This window comes from Medicago truncatula, chromosome 5, assembly GCF_003473485.1.
Source record: "Medicago truncatula cultivar Jemalong A17 chromosome 5, MtrunA17r5.0-ANR, whole genome shotgun sequence".
Lineage (NCBI taxonomy): Eukaryota > Viridiplantae > Streptophyta > Magnoliopsida > Fabales > Fabaceae > Medicago > Medicago truncatula.
This window is the reverse complement of record NC_053046.1, coordinates 42605910-42622690: the sequence shown is the minus strand read 5'-3', so window position 1 is coordinate 42622690 and position 16781 is coordinate 42605910. Positions and strand designations below refer to the sequence as shown.

Genomic DNA, 16781 nt, shown 5'->3' with positions numbered 1-16781 from the left:
GAAATTTTTGGCATCAGAATTGACTTCTATGCAACAACTTTGTCAAATATAGAAATTATGTAGACTTATGATATGTTAGTTGTTGTAGTATTTAAACTTTTGACTTTTCCATTTCAGAAATTTGTGTCCATTTAGTTTATACTTTAGAGACGTTGTGTGCACAATACCAAGGAGCGTTTATATGAGATTGCATGAGTCTCTTCTAGCTCAACCAAAAACCCAGATTCGAACTCAAGTTTGGATATGCAGTAACATTAAAACTCTTACAGAGAGTTTACCGCTCATTTAGGTCCCACAAGACTCGAGAGATTAGTCTCCGCAGTTGCATATGATACTTCATTTGCACCAAAACCTTAATTTTCCTGAAATTGAATACTCCCTTGACATTTTGGTAATGATAAAATCTTGCTATATAAATATATATTCGTCATTTGCAATTCCATGTGCACTTTCTAGCAAATAGCAAACACTAAAGCTCCTCCACAACTAGTCTGATCATACATGGGTTGGTTGCTAATTCTGTGTTTGCAGTTTTTCTTGTGCACTCATGTTAGATCTTCTTCTTCTCATTTTTTATGCCGCCTCGATGACAGTTCTTCCTTGCTTCAATTCAAAGCCTCTTTCAACATAGATACTACTGATACTAATTGTGGTAAACTAGCTTATGCAGAGGTATCAACATGGCAAAATGGTACAGATTGTTGCTCATGGCTTGGTGTTTGTTACCTGTGACACAGTTTCTGGTCACGTAATTGGCTTAGACCTCAGCTGCAATGGCCTTCAAGGTATGATTCATCCCAACAGTACACTTTTTCATCTTTCTCATCTCCAAACACTCAACCTTGCTCATAATAGATTATTCCCAACTCAACTTTCATCCCAATTTGGTGCTTTTGTCAATCTTACACACCTCGACTTGTCTGATACCAAGATTCAAGGTGAAGTTTCTTCCTATATCTCACACCTTTCTAAATTGGTGTCACTTGATCTCTCCATGAATGACGATTTAAAGTGGATACAAGAAGTCACTTTGAAGAGGCTGCTGCAAAATGCAACATCTTTGACAGAGCTTGTTTTTGACCATACAAACATGTCTTTCATTGCGCCAAGCTCATTTTTTTCATTTCTTAATCTATCTTCTTTGGTTGCTATTAGTCTTAAAGGAATTGGTTTAAGTGGAAACATGATGTCAAATGAAAACACTCTTTGTTTGCCAAAACTTCAAGAGCTATATATGTCAGCTAACTTCGACCTTCGAGGTCAACTTCCAAAGTTGAGTTGCAGCATTTCCCTTACTGTATTGGATATTTCACAATGTCAATTCCAAGGGTCAATCCTACAGTTTTTCTCTAACCTCACACAACTTACCTTCTTGAGTCTCTCAGGAAACAATGTAGGAGGCGAGCTACCTCCATCATGGCTTACAAGCCTTAAACAACTCACTCTCATGGATTTTTCAGGGAATAAACTCATCGGTCGAATTCCGGATGTGTTTGGTGGCCTAACCAAATTGAAAACTCTCAATTTTAAGAATAACTGCTTAGAAGGACAAATCCCATCTTCACTCTTTCACTTAACATCGCTTTCTTATTTGGATTGTTCGTCTAATAAGTTAGAAGGTTACCTACCTAATAAAATAACAGTCCTTTCAAACCTGACAGCATTATGGCTCAATAACAACACACTGAAAGGGACAATTCCTTCTTGGTCTTTGTCTTTGCCATATTTGGTAGATTTAGATCTATCAAATAATCAGTTTACAGGGCACATAAGTACTGCAATCTCCTCACATTCCTTAGAGTATATGTTTTTGTGCAACAACATGTTACAAGGAAATATTCCAGAATCACTTTTCAACCTTGTAAACCTTACTAACTTGTGTCTATCTTCAAATAACTTGAGTGGTTTTGTCAATTTTAAACTCTTTTCGAAGTTCCAAAATCTGGAAAGTCTTTCCCTTTCTCAGAATAGTCAATTATCAGTTAACTTTGAATCTGATTCTGAGCTGTTCAATTACAGTTTCCCTAGCTTAAGAGTATTGGAGTTATCTTCTCTCAGTTTAACTGAATTGCCCAAATCATTTGGAGAAATATTTCCAAGTTTGGTCTATGTGGATCTATCCAAATCATGAGGATTATTAACAAACCTTTCAGTGTTTCTTTGATGATAGACTTCAAGTATATCAATTAGTGCAACTCAGTCTCATCCACATACCCTTTCATATCAAACACTCTTCTTACCTCAGCTTGTGCTTCTTCCATCACATTCGGGTTCTTCGCCATCTCAGACATCGCCCATAAGACAACCACTGACGAAGTTTCAGTACCAGCAGAAAACAAGTCCTACATATGAATTATGACTATCTATTACCATATATGTAAACCAGTGGCAATTTCTTATGTACAATTTCATACAAGTACAACCCATAAATTACACATGAGTCAAGATTATATATATTCTTGGCCTAAATATTTCTATTTTTGCTTATTCAACCATGACATTTCTAAAATGACTTGTTTTAGTCTTAATCGTCATTTGTTTATCTAGTGTTGACATGGTTAATGCAAATGTCATGATCAATATAGATTTTATTTTTACAGAAACTAAAAGAAAAACCTCCTATATTTCAAATACCAAAATCACATTCTGAGTCTATTTTATTCGGTTAGAAAGGACTTTTCATACTGATCATAAAACCGTTATAGATTGATGTCATATATAGTATAAGAACTTCTTAAATCAGATAATGAACTAATGCAAAAAAAATCTTTTAAATCTGTTACTAACAGAAACCGATCACAAAAAGAGACTTTTCTAGATATGTTTGGTTTGGTTATAGTCTAACCTGGATGACTGCTTTATATTGTCATCAGTCAACTGATTTTGCAAGTGATTATTATTATCTTGTTGAAACTTGAGAAGGACGTCAAGTAGATCTTCTTCTTCGTGACTGTTTTTATGATCATTGATGATGTCTTGCAATATCGTATCAGTTTCTCTACAAAGTTTTTCACGTCCAGTCTTTGCGTTACTCACACTCTGAAGCAATATTCTAACAGAAGGATACAGATCAGCAATACAAAATCTCCCAACAAACTTACTATTTCCTCCATTGCAGTTATAAACACTTGTTGGTGTTTGGTCCTTTTGCCGAAAACTGTTCTTGATGTTATCTCATGTGTCATTGAGAATATGTTCCGAGTGAGATTAACAATTGATCCTTCACATGTACATATGGATTTAACTAGTTTTGAAACCTCTTCTTCTCTTATGGACTGAAATGACTGGACACATTTTGAACTTAATAGCTCTGTAACATATGTATATTTTTTGTAGTTGCCTCCAATAATCTGGACAGAATGCAATATTTGTATCATTGTAAGTAAATATTGTAGACAAAAGAAGGTTTGGCCTATCACAAAAGTTTAAGTCTTGTGTTTTCATAACCTCCTTATCATCTGTGTAAATTATTTTTAAACTTCACAACTTAATTTTTTTTTAACTCATTTTTATCTCTTAATTTATAAATGTTAAAACACTTTTTCTCCATTAATTTTTTTTTTCATTTCATTTTCATACCATGGGTTACAAAGGTTGGCAACTTCAATCACTTGGGTTGGTCTGGTGGTATTCGCTTGGGATATAGGAGTGTCCTCAGAGGCGGAGCCAGAAATTAAACAATGGGGGAACAAATTTTAAAAAGTATACACTAGTTAAACAAAAAAATTGTTCAGATGTACTACATATATGAGAAATTTAAGTTACATATATTGGGAGAAGATAGAAAAATTAGATTCACTTATGCATATAATATAAGACTTCAAAAAAAAAATGCTAATGATGGAGGGACCACGTTGACATTTCTAGTGAAATAACAACATAAATAGCAATATTCTAATAGTATAAGAAAATTGAGGGGACCATGGCCTCCCTTGGCCACCCCACTCCCTCTGCCCCTGAGTGTGCTCCTCCTCGAGGTTTTATGTTCAATTCCCTCTGGTACCAATTTGGATGGGCTCCCGTACCAATTGGATGGACTAATTTAGCTTCAATCCCTTAAATTACAAATGTTATACACTTATTAATTATGGTGGACTTATATGTATTTGTCTCTATGAGTAAAGTGAAAAGTTATTCCTACAGTCTCTCTAATTATATTAAATTAATAATTCATCTTTGCAATTTCTAAGTATTCGAGTGTTTAAATAGGCATATAACGAGTTGCAATACATTTTTAAATTTATTAATCTTCAAGTGAACTGCATTAACCACATAGTGGATTATAAATGTTATATGTTGTCAATTTATGTTTGAATTTGTTTGTAATTTTACCATTTAAATCCATCGATCAATATATTATTTTATTAACTAAAATGTTCTTAACACTTTTTTTTTTAAGGGTCTTAACACATTATAATCAAATCCTTGCACGCACGGATTTCCACCTAATATTAAGGAGTGTCCACCTTATAAAAACAATTTGTTTTTTCTTAGTTTTTTTTGCACTAATATGGAACTGAGTTAGCTGGCAAGCTGGTGGATTTCTATTTTCTTCTGTACGATTGATCAATATAAGCATAGTTATAATTATATCATTAATTGCAAACTATAGATGGAAAATCACAAGGAAGAGTTTTTTCATAGACTACTATTTTAGTTAAAGAGGAAGAATTAGAAAGTTTTCCCTTTGTTTTGTATTTAATGGTGTGTTGATATATACACCATGTGTGCTTCAAACTTCATTACTTGGACTCAAAATCAATTTCTTCTCAACAATGGATTTTCCAGAAGAGCAAATAGATGAATTAGAGAGGATGGTGTGTATCAACACCCAGCTTTCAGTGGCAACGGTCTTTATGAAGTTTGCAAGCAATGTTTTATCATCTTCATCAGATCACAGCACAATGAATGAAAACATTGTGACATTCACAATGTTACCCCTGACTTTTTTCCTTTCCACCACCATCTTCTCCCTCTTCCTCAAAGACATGATAAACCATATCAACCACCACACCTTACGTCTTGGCATGCTACTTTGTGTTGTTGGATCTGTCTTTGGCTATTTCTTCTTCATGACTGCTTTATACCATTATTGGTTCATCCAAGTTGGTCACAACTTGGAAGCTATTACAGTTCCTCTTTTTCTGCTCTTTACTATCATGCTTGTCATTCATGTGAGTATCAATTGTTGTGTTATTATGAGAACCTAGATAGTTTGGTTGGTTTAATATTGGTGAGTTTAGGCTGTTAGAGACTCAGTGCATGCTATGTTTTACCAGATTGTGTTTTTAAGGTTGTTCTTTTTTATGTTTTTAATGTATTTGATTTGATGCGGCACAAGGATGATTAGGTATTTGATTCTATAATGCAATGGTTATGCTTCTATGACTGTGATTTATGATATGAAAATTTGATTTTCCTAAATTTCCTCACTCTTTAACAGTTAACCCATGCCAGCAGAGGATCAAAATAGATCTCCATCACTAAAAGACAGCTTGAACCCATCTTACATGACAAAATTTATCATATGTCAATAGCCATGATTTCCCCTAGTAATGGAGCATTCAGAAGCAAACATACAAAGATTGTTTTTAGTAAATGGTAACAAAAACATTCCATCACAAAAGGCATATTCGAGCAACAAATAAAAATTAAATGCACATCATAAAACCATTCATCGTTTCCATCATGATGAGCAACGAACGAAATATTCGAGCATTTATTGAAGCACCTTGTAGTGCAGCTTTTATAATTTGTTTCCTCAGAACTACAACAAATCAAAAGCTTTATGGAATGGTAAGCATGCAAAAGGTAAAAGATTTGGAGTAATTTTTGACACTCTAAACATATAAAGGCGTATTATGAGTAAAAAACCCTAGTCTAATAATCAATATTTCTAGGATGTATAAACTCAGAGAAACTAGATGAAGAGATTCCCAAAACACAGTTACACAGAAAATAGAAGAGAAGGACACATGATTGCGCACCCCATTCGTTGTCATAAACAAAACTCATCGTGCCTTCGTTCTTCTCGCGATTCTAATCGAAAGTCAACGGCTCCACCGCATATATTCTCCTCCACAGCCAAACCATTGTGAAGCTGTCCATGATCACTGATTCAGCTCCTTGCATATCGGAGATATGAGGTTGGAAGAACATACTAACATAGTCCACAGAGAGCGTTTGAAATACATATTGTCATTTTGTCACGACTCTTTGCTCTTAAATTGTGCACTGACATAGGCCACAGGTTTTTCCTTTTAGGCATCCTTTTCTTGTCTTACTAATAATATAAATACAATGTAAACAAGCAGGTGCTGCTTCCAAAATAGTAGACGACATGAAGGTTTTGGAAAGATAGAGCCGAAGATACAATTGGCCCCTGCCTTGAAATTTGCTGATTTGCAGCTGATAGTTGTGCTCTCTTATTATTGTCTGCCTGACATGTATAATTCATTGGCTGAATCGTTGTAAAAGCTTCCTGTCAAATACAAGGTTGTCAAAATCGAGACTTTACTTCGAGTCGAAAGGGAGTAGCAAAATCGGGACTCGTAAAATCGCAATCAAAATCGAAGGATTTTACTCGAGGACTTTTGTAGAATCGATATAGGATAGCAAAATAGGGAATTGTAAAATTGCAATCAAAATCGAGGATTCTACCAAAACAAAAATAATGATAAATATATATTATAAATTGCATATAGTCATAAATGACTTAAAGTTCAAAGTCCACAAAATACATATACATAAATGACTCAAAGCCTAGATGCAAATATTCTTTAGTGGTCATAATAATATAACCAGGTCATGGACTCAAAGCCTAGACTCAAAGACTAGATGAACCGTGTAACTAACGAGGAAGTGTGGGGGAAGTGAAAGAATGAAAAAATTTAGCCTTTTGGGTATTTATAGAACTGGGTAATGGATTCAAATCGGGTCAATTTACGAACCGGGTAATGGATTCAAATCGAACCGGGTAATGGATTCAAATCGGGTCAAATATTGACACTTATCAAAAAATGTTCAAAATCCATCAAAATTATGAACGGATTTCACGACTTTGTGCGATTTTGATAGGATTTTGCCTGTTTATGGGATTCTGCTATGGATTTGAGTCGTTGAAGCTACGCAAAGTTGCAAAAACCTGGATTTTGGGACTGAAGTCGCGATTTTGACAACCATGGTCAAATAGCATGACACATGCCTCCTTTGCACTTAGTAAAAGAATAAAAAGTGCCATTTATGTCTGATTTGTAGTTCCAAGTTAGTATTATGATTGGTACATATCACAGATGGGTTCAAAGCTCGTGACAGCTACATACTACAGTCCATCTAACAGATCACAGGAGACTCCCTGCCACAGAAATATTATGTAAACAATAATTATTTGATCATCATTGCATTTTCCAAAAAAAATTGACCACCATCTTCTGGAAAATTTATTACTGCAGTCTTGATTTAAAAGAATTCTGAAACTTGTATACACAGTTTACATGCAACAAGTGGTGGTTTTAAAACAATTCTTACAACCACACATTTTCATATAGCAAGGTAAAAAAGGTCCTCATGGAATACATGTAAACCATAAATAGTCTGTAACAGTTACAGGCATTCATGAGGCTAGGCTAGTGATTATGTACATAAAGAGTCCACCAGTGCAGTAAAATAGATAATAGACAATGTAAATGTTCAATTTAAGGCCGGATGTGAAGTAGTGGTTCTTACAATACCAGTGTTGTCAAATGCTGATCGCAGAAAATAGCAGTTTGGTCCAATTCCACTGTGCAACAGTGCTATAGCCCCGCTACATTCGCTATTTCACAATATTTTGTACCGTGTATCGTGGAACAACAACAATTGGTTCAAATTCAGCCGCTATTTAACAACACTGATATGTACATCCCACATGTTCTTTGACAAAGATCTAAATTTGTGATTAATCTGCAGAATTAAAAGTGGAATGTGATAACCTTGAGGCTGTCTGTCTCAACAAAACAGAATGTAAGAATTGAATTACATTATAAGACATAGTTACTGTGATCAAAGAAAGATATATGGACTATCATCATAATATAAACTGTTTTAAACTAATGCCTTAAACTTCCCTGCTCCAATCTCTCACTTCTTTTTCTTTCCATCAAAGTAGACTCTAAAACAAGAACAGTTTTATAAAGGGCAGCCCACTGAACTAAAGCTCCTGCATACGCATACGCATCCGCAGAGTCTGGGAAGGGGTCCCACCAATTGGTGTATTGTATGCAGCCTTACCCTGTTTTTTACACAATAAGTTGTTTCCAGAACTTGAACCCGTGACATTTTATAAGGAAAGTAAAACATTGTCATAGAATTTAAACCGTTGTATGTAACAAATACAAAAGCAGAAATAGAAGGTAGTTTAAGCAATTTCATATCACTTACAAAGAGTATATATATTAGGGTTAATACCTCTTTTGGTCCCTGCAATATCAGCGAATTCTGATTTTGGTCCTTGTAAAAAAAAAAAGTTTAGATTCTATCCCTGTCATTTCAGATTCTTCCATCTTTAGTCCCTCATTTAAACATGTCAGCAAATTATGCCTACGTGGCATGCTGATTAGGATATATTTATTTTTTCTTGAATTAATTAATTCTAAATGTCTTTTTCTAGTAAATACAATTAAATAAAATAAATAAATAGAATTTTAAGAAGGAATTTTTTTTTTGAAAGAATTTTTTTAAGGAATTTAGAAACAAACAAAACATATGTTCATCATTTCTTCATTCTTGTTCATTCAAATCCAGAAAATCATCATAAACCCATCTTTCCAAAATTTCATAAAACCTAAAAAATTAAGTGTGCTCCAATTGCCTTCTTCAATGGTGTTTCTACCATATGAACCCACAACCTGATTTTCATGGAACAACGACACAAGAACAGGAACAGCAATGACACAAGAAAAAAACAAGAAGCCGGTAACCCAGATATAAAATTTTATCATGAGTTGAAGAACAAGCATAAACCCAAATCTAAACTCATTCACAACAAAACTTAGATATGCACTCTCCCTCTCTAAATTGTTGTCTTTAAACCTAGAAAACAACAAGCCTAAACCCAGAAAGCTTTAACACAAATTCACAAAACACTTTAATAGAAAACAACAACCCTATATTGAACCCAATTTCGGATTAGAGAGTAGAAGGGGTTAGGATTTCTCAAATCAAAACACCATCAAATCTGAAACAAAATAAAAAGCAATATTTCGAATTTGGAAGGGAAGAAATTTGAGGTTTATAATCAAAAGTTTGGGGCTTTTGGTTTTAATCTTAAATTGTCAAAAGAAGAACACATGAATTTGAGCAAGGAGAGGAACAATGATGATAAGAACAAAGGGGATTAGAGGTTTTGTGGGGAGAGATTAGTGATTTTTGTTTGAATAATGATTAGGAAATGGAAGAGAGAAGAAACGTGAGAGAGGAAGGAGAAGACAGAAGAAACGTGATTTTTGTCTTTTAATTTGTTGTTTTTATTGTTTTTTCTTTTTTAAAAATAAATGTTAATAATAAAAATTCCATGTGATAATAATTAAATGAGAAAAAAAATAAAAATGTCCTAGTCAGCATGCCATGCAGACAGATTTTGCTGACATGTTTAAATGAGGGACTAAAAGTGGAAGAATCTGAAATGACAGGGACAGAATCTAAACTTTTTTTTTTACAAGGACCTAAACCGGAATTCGCTAATATTGCAAGGACCAAAAGAGGTATTAACCCTATATATTATAAGAGAATATTTGTACACAAAGCTGAGGGGAAAAGAAAACCAAGCACAAACTACGCGTCTTCAGGCATGAGAGCTATCATATTTAGTTAATATATGATACAAACAAAGGTCCAATGACAATAAAGTTTACCTCACACCAGTAAGAAGAGGAGTATTAGCTGCAACTGTTGATCTTGGTTTGGCCAAGTTTACAAGCCGGTAAAGAGTAAATTGTATGCTGCAGGCTAAATTGTAATGTAGGATAACACATGCACATCAAACCAAATTTAAAAAAAGCAAGAAACATAAGGCATGGTGAATTTGCTTTCCATCCTCCAACAGCAACATTGAAGATGAGAGCAATTAATGCCAAACTAGAGAAAGCCAAGTAAAAAAATCTTAATAAAAAAATGTGAAAGAAAAGATTCTAATCTAAATAAAAAATAGTCACCTGACAAATAATGGTTACCGTATTTAGTTTACCAATTATTGTACCACCAAACAGATATACCATCAAAATAAAACCAACTTTTACTTGGTTTCATTCATTATTGTTCAGAGAACGAACTTAAGAGGGTAAACATCTTCACAATAATTAAATAATGTTGGCCATCAGTCAGGAACATCAAAGTTCAAATAGAGGATTGGAAGAAGCAAACTAGCTTCTGATCGAAATCTGCAAGGTGCAAAGATCCAAATACAATGGTGATAACTTTTTCATTTACTAAATATGTATTCTGTGGTTCCAACAAACTTGTTTAATATCTGTGTTTCCAATACACAGATAAAACATAAAATCACAACCAAATGCATATTTAATATTTGTGGTTCCAATACAATTACTTAGAATGCAAATAAACTTTTAAACAAAGTTTGGCAACAACCTATGTAATATATAAAGGATTTTTACCCCTATCTAAGTTAATTAAACTCAAAAAGCCTTGACGGGTTTGAAACAAGTAAATGCATAGTTTGTTCTGAAGTAAAAGCCATTGGTTCTTTCTCACTGCACATCAATTCTATGAAGTTCTACAGTCAAGCATCGCTCGTATCACGTCACACTCAACTGAAAGTTGAGTATTGTTAGGTATCTGGTGGTATTGATAGGGTAACTGCTGACGCAGTCAGTTATTTTAATATATAGTTATTTAGGAGCAGTTAGCATTTTGTATAATATGCAGTATTTGTGTTGATTAGGAGCGGTTACAGGCAGTTTATGCCCTTTGTTTGTATAAATAAGGCCATTTGGCCAGAACAGTGGAGAGGATTTCAGAATTATTTAATTAGGAACCTTATTGGTTTTGGGCAGAGAGAGAGGAGCTTTTGCTCTGGGATTACAAGAGACATTTCTCTCTCTGCCCAAAACCAACAAGGTTCCTAATTGAATTATTTTGAATTCCCCCAATTCTATTATCCTTGCGACTCTTCTTTGTTTCAAAGTTCTCCATTTCTGCATCAACAACCTTTTCCGACGAAGGTGAAATTTCATTGACGTACCTTCCTTCTCCATCGTTGATGATCTTCTCTAATACTGGTTCATCGTGTTTTTCTGTCATCTTCCAGAGTTTTGGTTCTGATTCTTGATCATGATTTTGCACCATTTGTTTATTTGTTGGGTGCTCCATATGTGCTCCAAATTCTCTAATCATAGCCATAGAAAATGACTTCCAGCCAGCATCTGGGTTCTCTTGGCACCAAGAATAAAACCACAACAACGCTTCTTCATCCTCCATACTCATGAGTCATGAAAGCCCACTGCAACTTATCACATGAGTGAATTTCATTATCTGCAAAGAACATTTCAGCCCTTTTGATCCATCCAGCAGGATCCGCCCCAGTAAATTGTGATAATTTATACTTCAAAGTCCATATTCCATCCATCTCCGATAACACTGGTTTCCTTCTCGTATCCGGTAGGTCGGACCAATTGATAGGAACCCGAATTAAAGAGAAACAGAATAAATAGTATTATAGATTGAATAGAAAATATTACCGAAGATTATCCCTCTATAATCCCAGAGCAAAAGCTCCTCAGAGAAGAGACATCTCTCTCTCTGCCCAAAACCAACAAGGTTCCTAATTAAATAATTCTGAAATCCTCTCCACTGTTGTGGCCAAATGGCCTTATTTATACAAACAAAGGGCATAAACTGCCTGTAACCGCTCCTAATCAACACAAATACTGCATACTATACAAAATGCTAACTGTTCCTAAATAACTATATATTAAAATAACTGACTATATATTAAAATAACTTACTGCATCAGCAGTTACCCTATCAATACCACCAGATACCTAACAAGTATATTCATGTATGGATACTTAGTTCAATTCTATCACACCCATATCATTTAAGGCACAATTCACATTGCAAAAATAAAGGTACAATTTCTGTATTTGAGAAGGCAGCTACCAATTTCCAACGTTCTTCGTAAGAGTGGAAGTTTCATTGAAATTAATATGCCTACAAAGTTTACTACAAGGCAAATAACTCTTTCAGTTAAAAAAAAGGACCGCGAATTCAGAAATCCTCACAGAAAATATTCTCAATAATCATGACGAAATTGAGAGGTAATTTATTTCGAAAGACATGTGTACATATCACAACTTGAAGGTTTACAAAGGGAAACATCAAGATGTCTATAGCTTCATGTTTTCCAAAAAAAATAAAAAATCATCATTTAATAGTACATGGAAGATAAAACAACATGATCAGTTATATCAATTTCTTTATAAGAGCTCCTCTAAACACAAATGAGGAAAAGGGAAATTCTTTTTGCTAAATTTTGTGACCAAAGAACAAATTCTGCTTTTTTCGAGTCTATACCCTTCTCTAAACATTAAATCTAAAACAATCAAAATATCATCTAACCTATTTTCTCGTTTTAGACAGTCAATCAGGTGCTCAAATGTCTGCATATTGGGTTTCAGCTTCCAACTCAGCATCTTTAGCAACCATTCCATACCTTGTGCAAAATCTCCTTTTTTACTTAACCCAATTATCATATAATCATGTGTACTAGCAATTGGTTCCAAATGCCTATCATGCATATCTTTCAACAATCTCATTGCTCCCTCAGTGTCTCCAACTTTGCAAAGACATTTTATGAGAGGAGTAAAGGAAGAAACAGATGGCTCTAAACCCTGTATAAGAAGTTTGTTCAATAGATTTGTAGCCTTAGCTAGCTCGCCTTCCTGGCAAAGGCCTTTAATCAGAGAGTTGTAACTGATCAAATCACGAGCAATACCCTTTCGCGACATTTCATGAAACAAGCTCAGTGCTTCATCCGTCTTTCCATGCAAATACAGACCCGAAATCATTGTGCTGTAGCTAACCACATTTTCCGCATAACCTCTACCACACATATCATCATAGAGCTTCCTTGCCTCTGCAAAATCACGAACCTTACAATAACCATATATCATTACATTATACGTGTACTCATTCGGCACAAGTCCTTTTTGAATCATCTCAAACCACAACTTCCTGGCCTCAGCTAGCAACCCCATATCACAAAAACCTTTGATAACCGTTGTATACATAACCCTGTCTGGAAAATACCCTCTATCCTTAAGATCATTAAAAACTCTAAAAGCCTCGTCATTCTTCCTCCTCTTCAAAAGTCCATTAATAATCTCTTGATAAGTATAGATACTCGGATTACATTTCATAGCAATCATAATATGAAGAATCTCAGAAACTCTATCATATTGTTTCTGCTTACAAAAACCATTTATAAGCGCGTTAAAAACAGTATTATCAACACACAAACCCTTCTCCAAAACCTGTCTAAGAAGCTCATACCCATTAAAAACTTTATTTTCCGCACAAAACGCCTTAATCAAACACCCAACAGTTTCAACATCAATATTAACCCCAACCCCAGATTCAATCATAAGCTCATACAATTTCCAAACCAAATCAGTCCTCCCAACTTTCAAACAAGCCAATAAACACACATTAAAACTCGACGCAGACGGTAAAAATCCAACCTTTTTCAAACTAACAAACACATCAAACACTTCCTCAACCATCCCATTTTCCCCAAGCAACCTAACATAACCCTCCAAAGAATCATTCTTCGGAACAAAATCAGGATACTCAAGCAATGATTTTGCAGCTTTAACAGCACCAGCATCAACAAGAGCATCAAAAAGAGCATTACATGAAGATTGATCCGGTTTGAAACCGCAATGTGAAGTGAGCCAGTGAAGGAAACGAAGGGAGAGGAAGGTGTTGTTCTGATGTTTGAGATAACTGAGAAAGAATTTCGGGTTTGAGAAATTAAAAGACGGGTATTGTGAAATAAGGGTATTTTCCCAACGTGGCTTACTTCGGGTTATGGTGCAGATTTCGTTGAGGGTTTGAGTAAAGTTTTGATCTTTAGGATCTTGTTTGGTTGTTGTTTCTGTCGTGAGGTTTCGGAAATACGAGGTTGATCTTCTTCTGAGTGACATTGTCATCATGGGATTTGTGTGAATGAAACAGCTTCAAAGGCTGTTGTGGTATTGGAACAACGTAAGTGGCACCGAATCTTCAATGGGTTATTTTGGCACTGAAGCAGGACACAAACTTAGAATCAATTATCAATCAAGTTTTCAAATAAAATAAGAATTGGTCATACTATAAAATAAAATAAAATAAAAATTCCATTGCCCTTGCTCTATTTCCATGTGATATTATTTTAATCTTTAAAGTAATTTTTCTTAGAGGATTATTATATTTACAAGAATTGTATAGAAAGCTGTAATAATTTTGAGAATTTTTCTTAAAAAAAAATTAATGCAAAATTGTAAGAACTCTCATCATTTTCTTCTCCTAAGGGATTGTTCCATGCCTTATCAAACAGCTTATGCACCCGTTTGGATTGACTTACTTTTGAGCTTATGAAAATAAATAAGTTTTTATGTTAATTGATAAGTTCTCACTAACGAAAATTGTATCTTCATAAGCTGTTTTTTCATAAACTACCTTGACAAGCTTATGAATAATAAAAAACTTATTTATATGCATAATCTGAAAAATAAGCCAATCCAAACAGTCCCTAAGTGTTTGTTTGGATTGACTTATTTGAGCTAATCTACTGACATAAATTTTGTGAGATTGTTTGGGATAACTTGTGAAAACAGCTTATGACATTGTTCATGAGCTATTTTCAGATTATTTCATTAAGTCTCAAAAATAGCTTATGAAAACAACTTATAGCTTACATGATACAATTTAGCTTTATATTATTTTTTGTTACATAAATAGCTTGTGCATAATGTAAATTAAGCTTCAGGTTAAGCTGTTTATCCAAACAGAGACTTTGTGATGTGCGCATGTGATTAGTATGTAAAGAAATCAAATAACCAACAGAGAGAGACCAAAATCAGTATATAGAATTCAAACTGATGATGAACTAAACAAGTTCAAACTAATTGATTCAATATTGCAAAATTAAATTTTGAATAAAAAAAAAAGGGATAATGCTCAAAAGAATGTGGCATATGAAAAGATGACGCAAAAATAGAAGAAAATTACCTTGAACAGCGACAAAAACGGATTCAACGAAAGAGGAGAGAAATCGAGGAACTGATAGAGATGATGTGAGAGCGGATCGAATGGAGGGGAGTGCTCAGGAGTTTGGCAATGGCGGAAGAGAAAATCTAGAAATCGATCGTAGAGAAAGAAAAAGAAGATTAAGAAGAAGAAAAGAAATTTGTTAAGGGCTCTTTGGTCAAATCCATGGGTGGAAAAAAAAAACGAACCAAATTGCTGAACCGAATCATGGATGGATGGTTTTGGGACAATTTTTGACCTGAAATCACCCCCTCTTCATCTTTTTCTCGCATCAACATTGTAGATCCGGAGACATGGATATTCCGCTCACTTTAATTTTATCATATATTTTTGTGGACATTATGTCGTTATATGCTACTACCTCCGTCCCTAATTATGAGGCCCTTTTGAAAAAATAACGGGAATTAAGATAGTGGATATTTGTATTAAATATATTTGTAATTACTATTGTTTTTACAATTTTATCCTTTAAGAAAGAGGGTTGACTTATGTTTTCAATATTCTATTTATTGTTGATTGAAGAAAATGATGTATAATAAATATGTATGTATGTAAAGAAATAATTAATGTATTTAGAAATAGAAAAAGGGTCTTATAAAAAGGGACAAAAAAATTCTCAAAAAGATCTTACAATTAGGGACGGAGGTAGTATTAACTTGGATGTTGTGAGTTTGTTCGCAGAATCATCTTTTTAGTTTTCCACGATGTTAAATGATGTACTCTATCAATTTGAATGAATAATATCGTTTTGTTTTTGTAAAAAAAAAAAATATATATATATATATATATATATATATATTTTATACAACAGTAATAAAATCTTTTTTATTTGTAGATATTTTCTTATTGGATAAAAAATAAAAAATTATAAATAAAAAACTTTATATTAATTATAAAATTTAAAGAAAATTAACTACACCAAAACCTAATATATGTGTACAAGGTTAAATATATTTTTCATCCCTACCAAATATCTATAATGCTATAAACATGTCTGCAAAAAATCATTAAAAAATTTAAAATTTTAAAGATAATTAAACAACATTTTTTTAGCAGAGACTAAAACTATGCGCAGAAATATTTTGTAGGGGACGAAACAATGTCTGTTTTTTTTTTTTTTTGTGGTGGCAGAGGTTTGAATCCGACCGAATCTTGCATATATTATACATTATCCCTACCAACTGAACTAAGTTCACGAGAATAATGTTGGTTTATTTATGAAGACAAACAAAGTTAAAAATCTCGTAGAGATGAAAAATAAGGATTATACATGGTCCAAAGTTACCACATTTTCTTCCTCTCAAAGTTGTTATATAGACCATATATAACATGAAAAATTATATGGTGAAATCGTAAGAATGATTTTTCTAGTGAAGTTAAATGGTTAATCATTGAACATTTGTGTATTTAATTTATATCATGTCAGATTATATGGTGTATTGCAAATTTGCTCATAAGGTGTGTCATTTTATCTTTAC

At 33.7% G+C, this 16781-nt stretch overlaps 2 protein-coding genes and 1 pseudogene across 2 annotated transcripts; 1 reads left to right on the top strand and 2 right to left on the bottom strand.

Moving 5' to 3' along the window:
- Window positions 1-688: 688 nt before the first annotated feature.
- LOC11433245 (receptor-like protein 9DC1) lies at window positions 689-2033 on the top strand. Its single transcript, XM_039834770.1, has 2 exons — window positions 689-1772; window positions 2020-2033. The coding sequence occupies exons 1-2, from the start codon at window positions 689-691 to the stop codon at window positions 2031-2033; spliced, it is 1098 nt and encodes a 365-aa protein (XP_039690704.1).
- A 21-nt stretch (window positions 2034-2054) lies between these two features.
- Window positions 2055-16781, bottom strand: part of LOC120580697 (cytochrome P450 71D10-like) — a 63038-nt pseudogene continuing 48311 nt past the window's right edge.
- Window positions 12261-15436, bottom strand: LOC11437372 (pentatricopeptide repeat-containing protein At5g18950). The gene is made up of 2 exons (XM_003617676.4): window positions 15265-15436; window positions 12261-14296 (listed from the first exon to the last, which is right to left on the bottom strand). Exon 2 carries the CDS (start codon window positions 14205-14207, stop codon window positions 12471-12473), a length of 1737 nt encoding a protein of 578 aa, XP_003617724.3. The 5' UTR covers window positions 14208-14296; window positions 15265-15436; the 3' UTR covers window positions 12261-12470.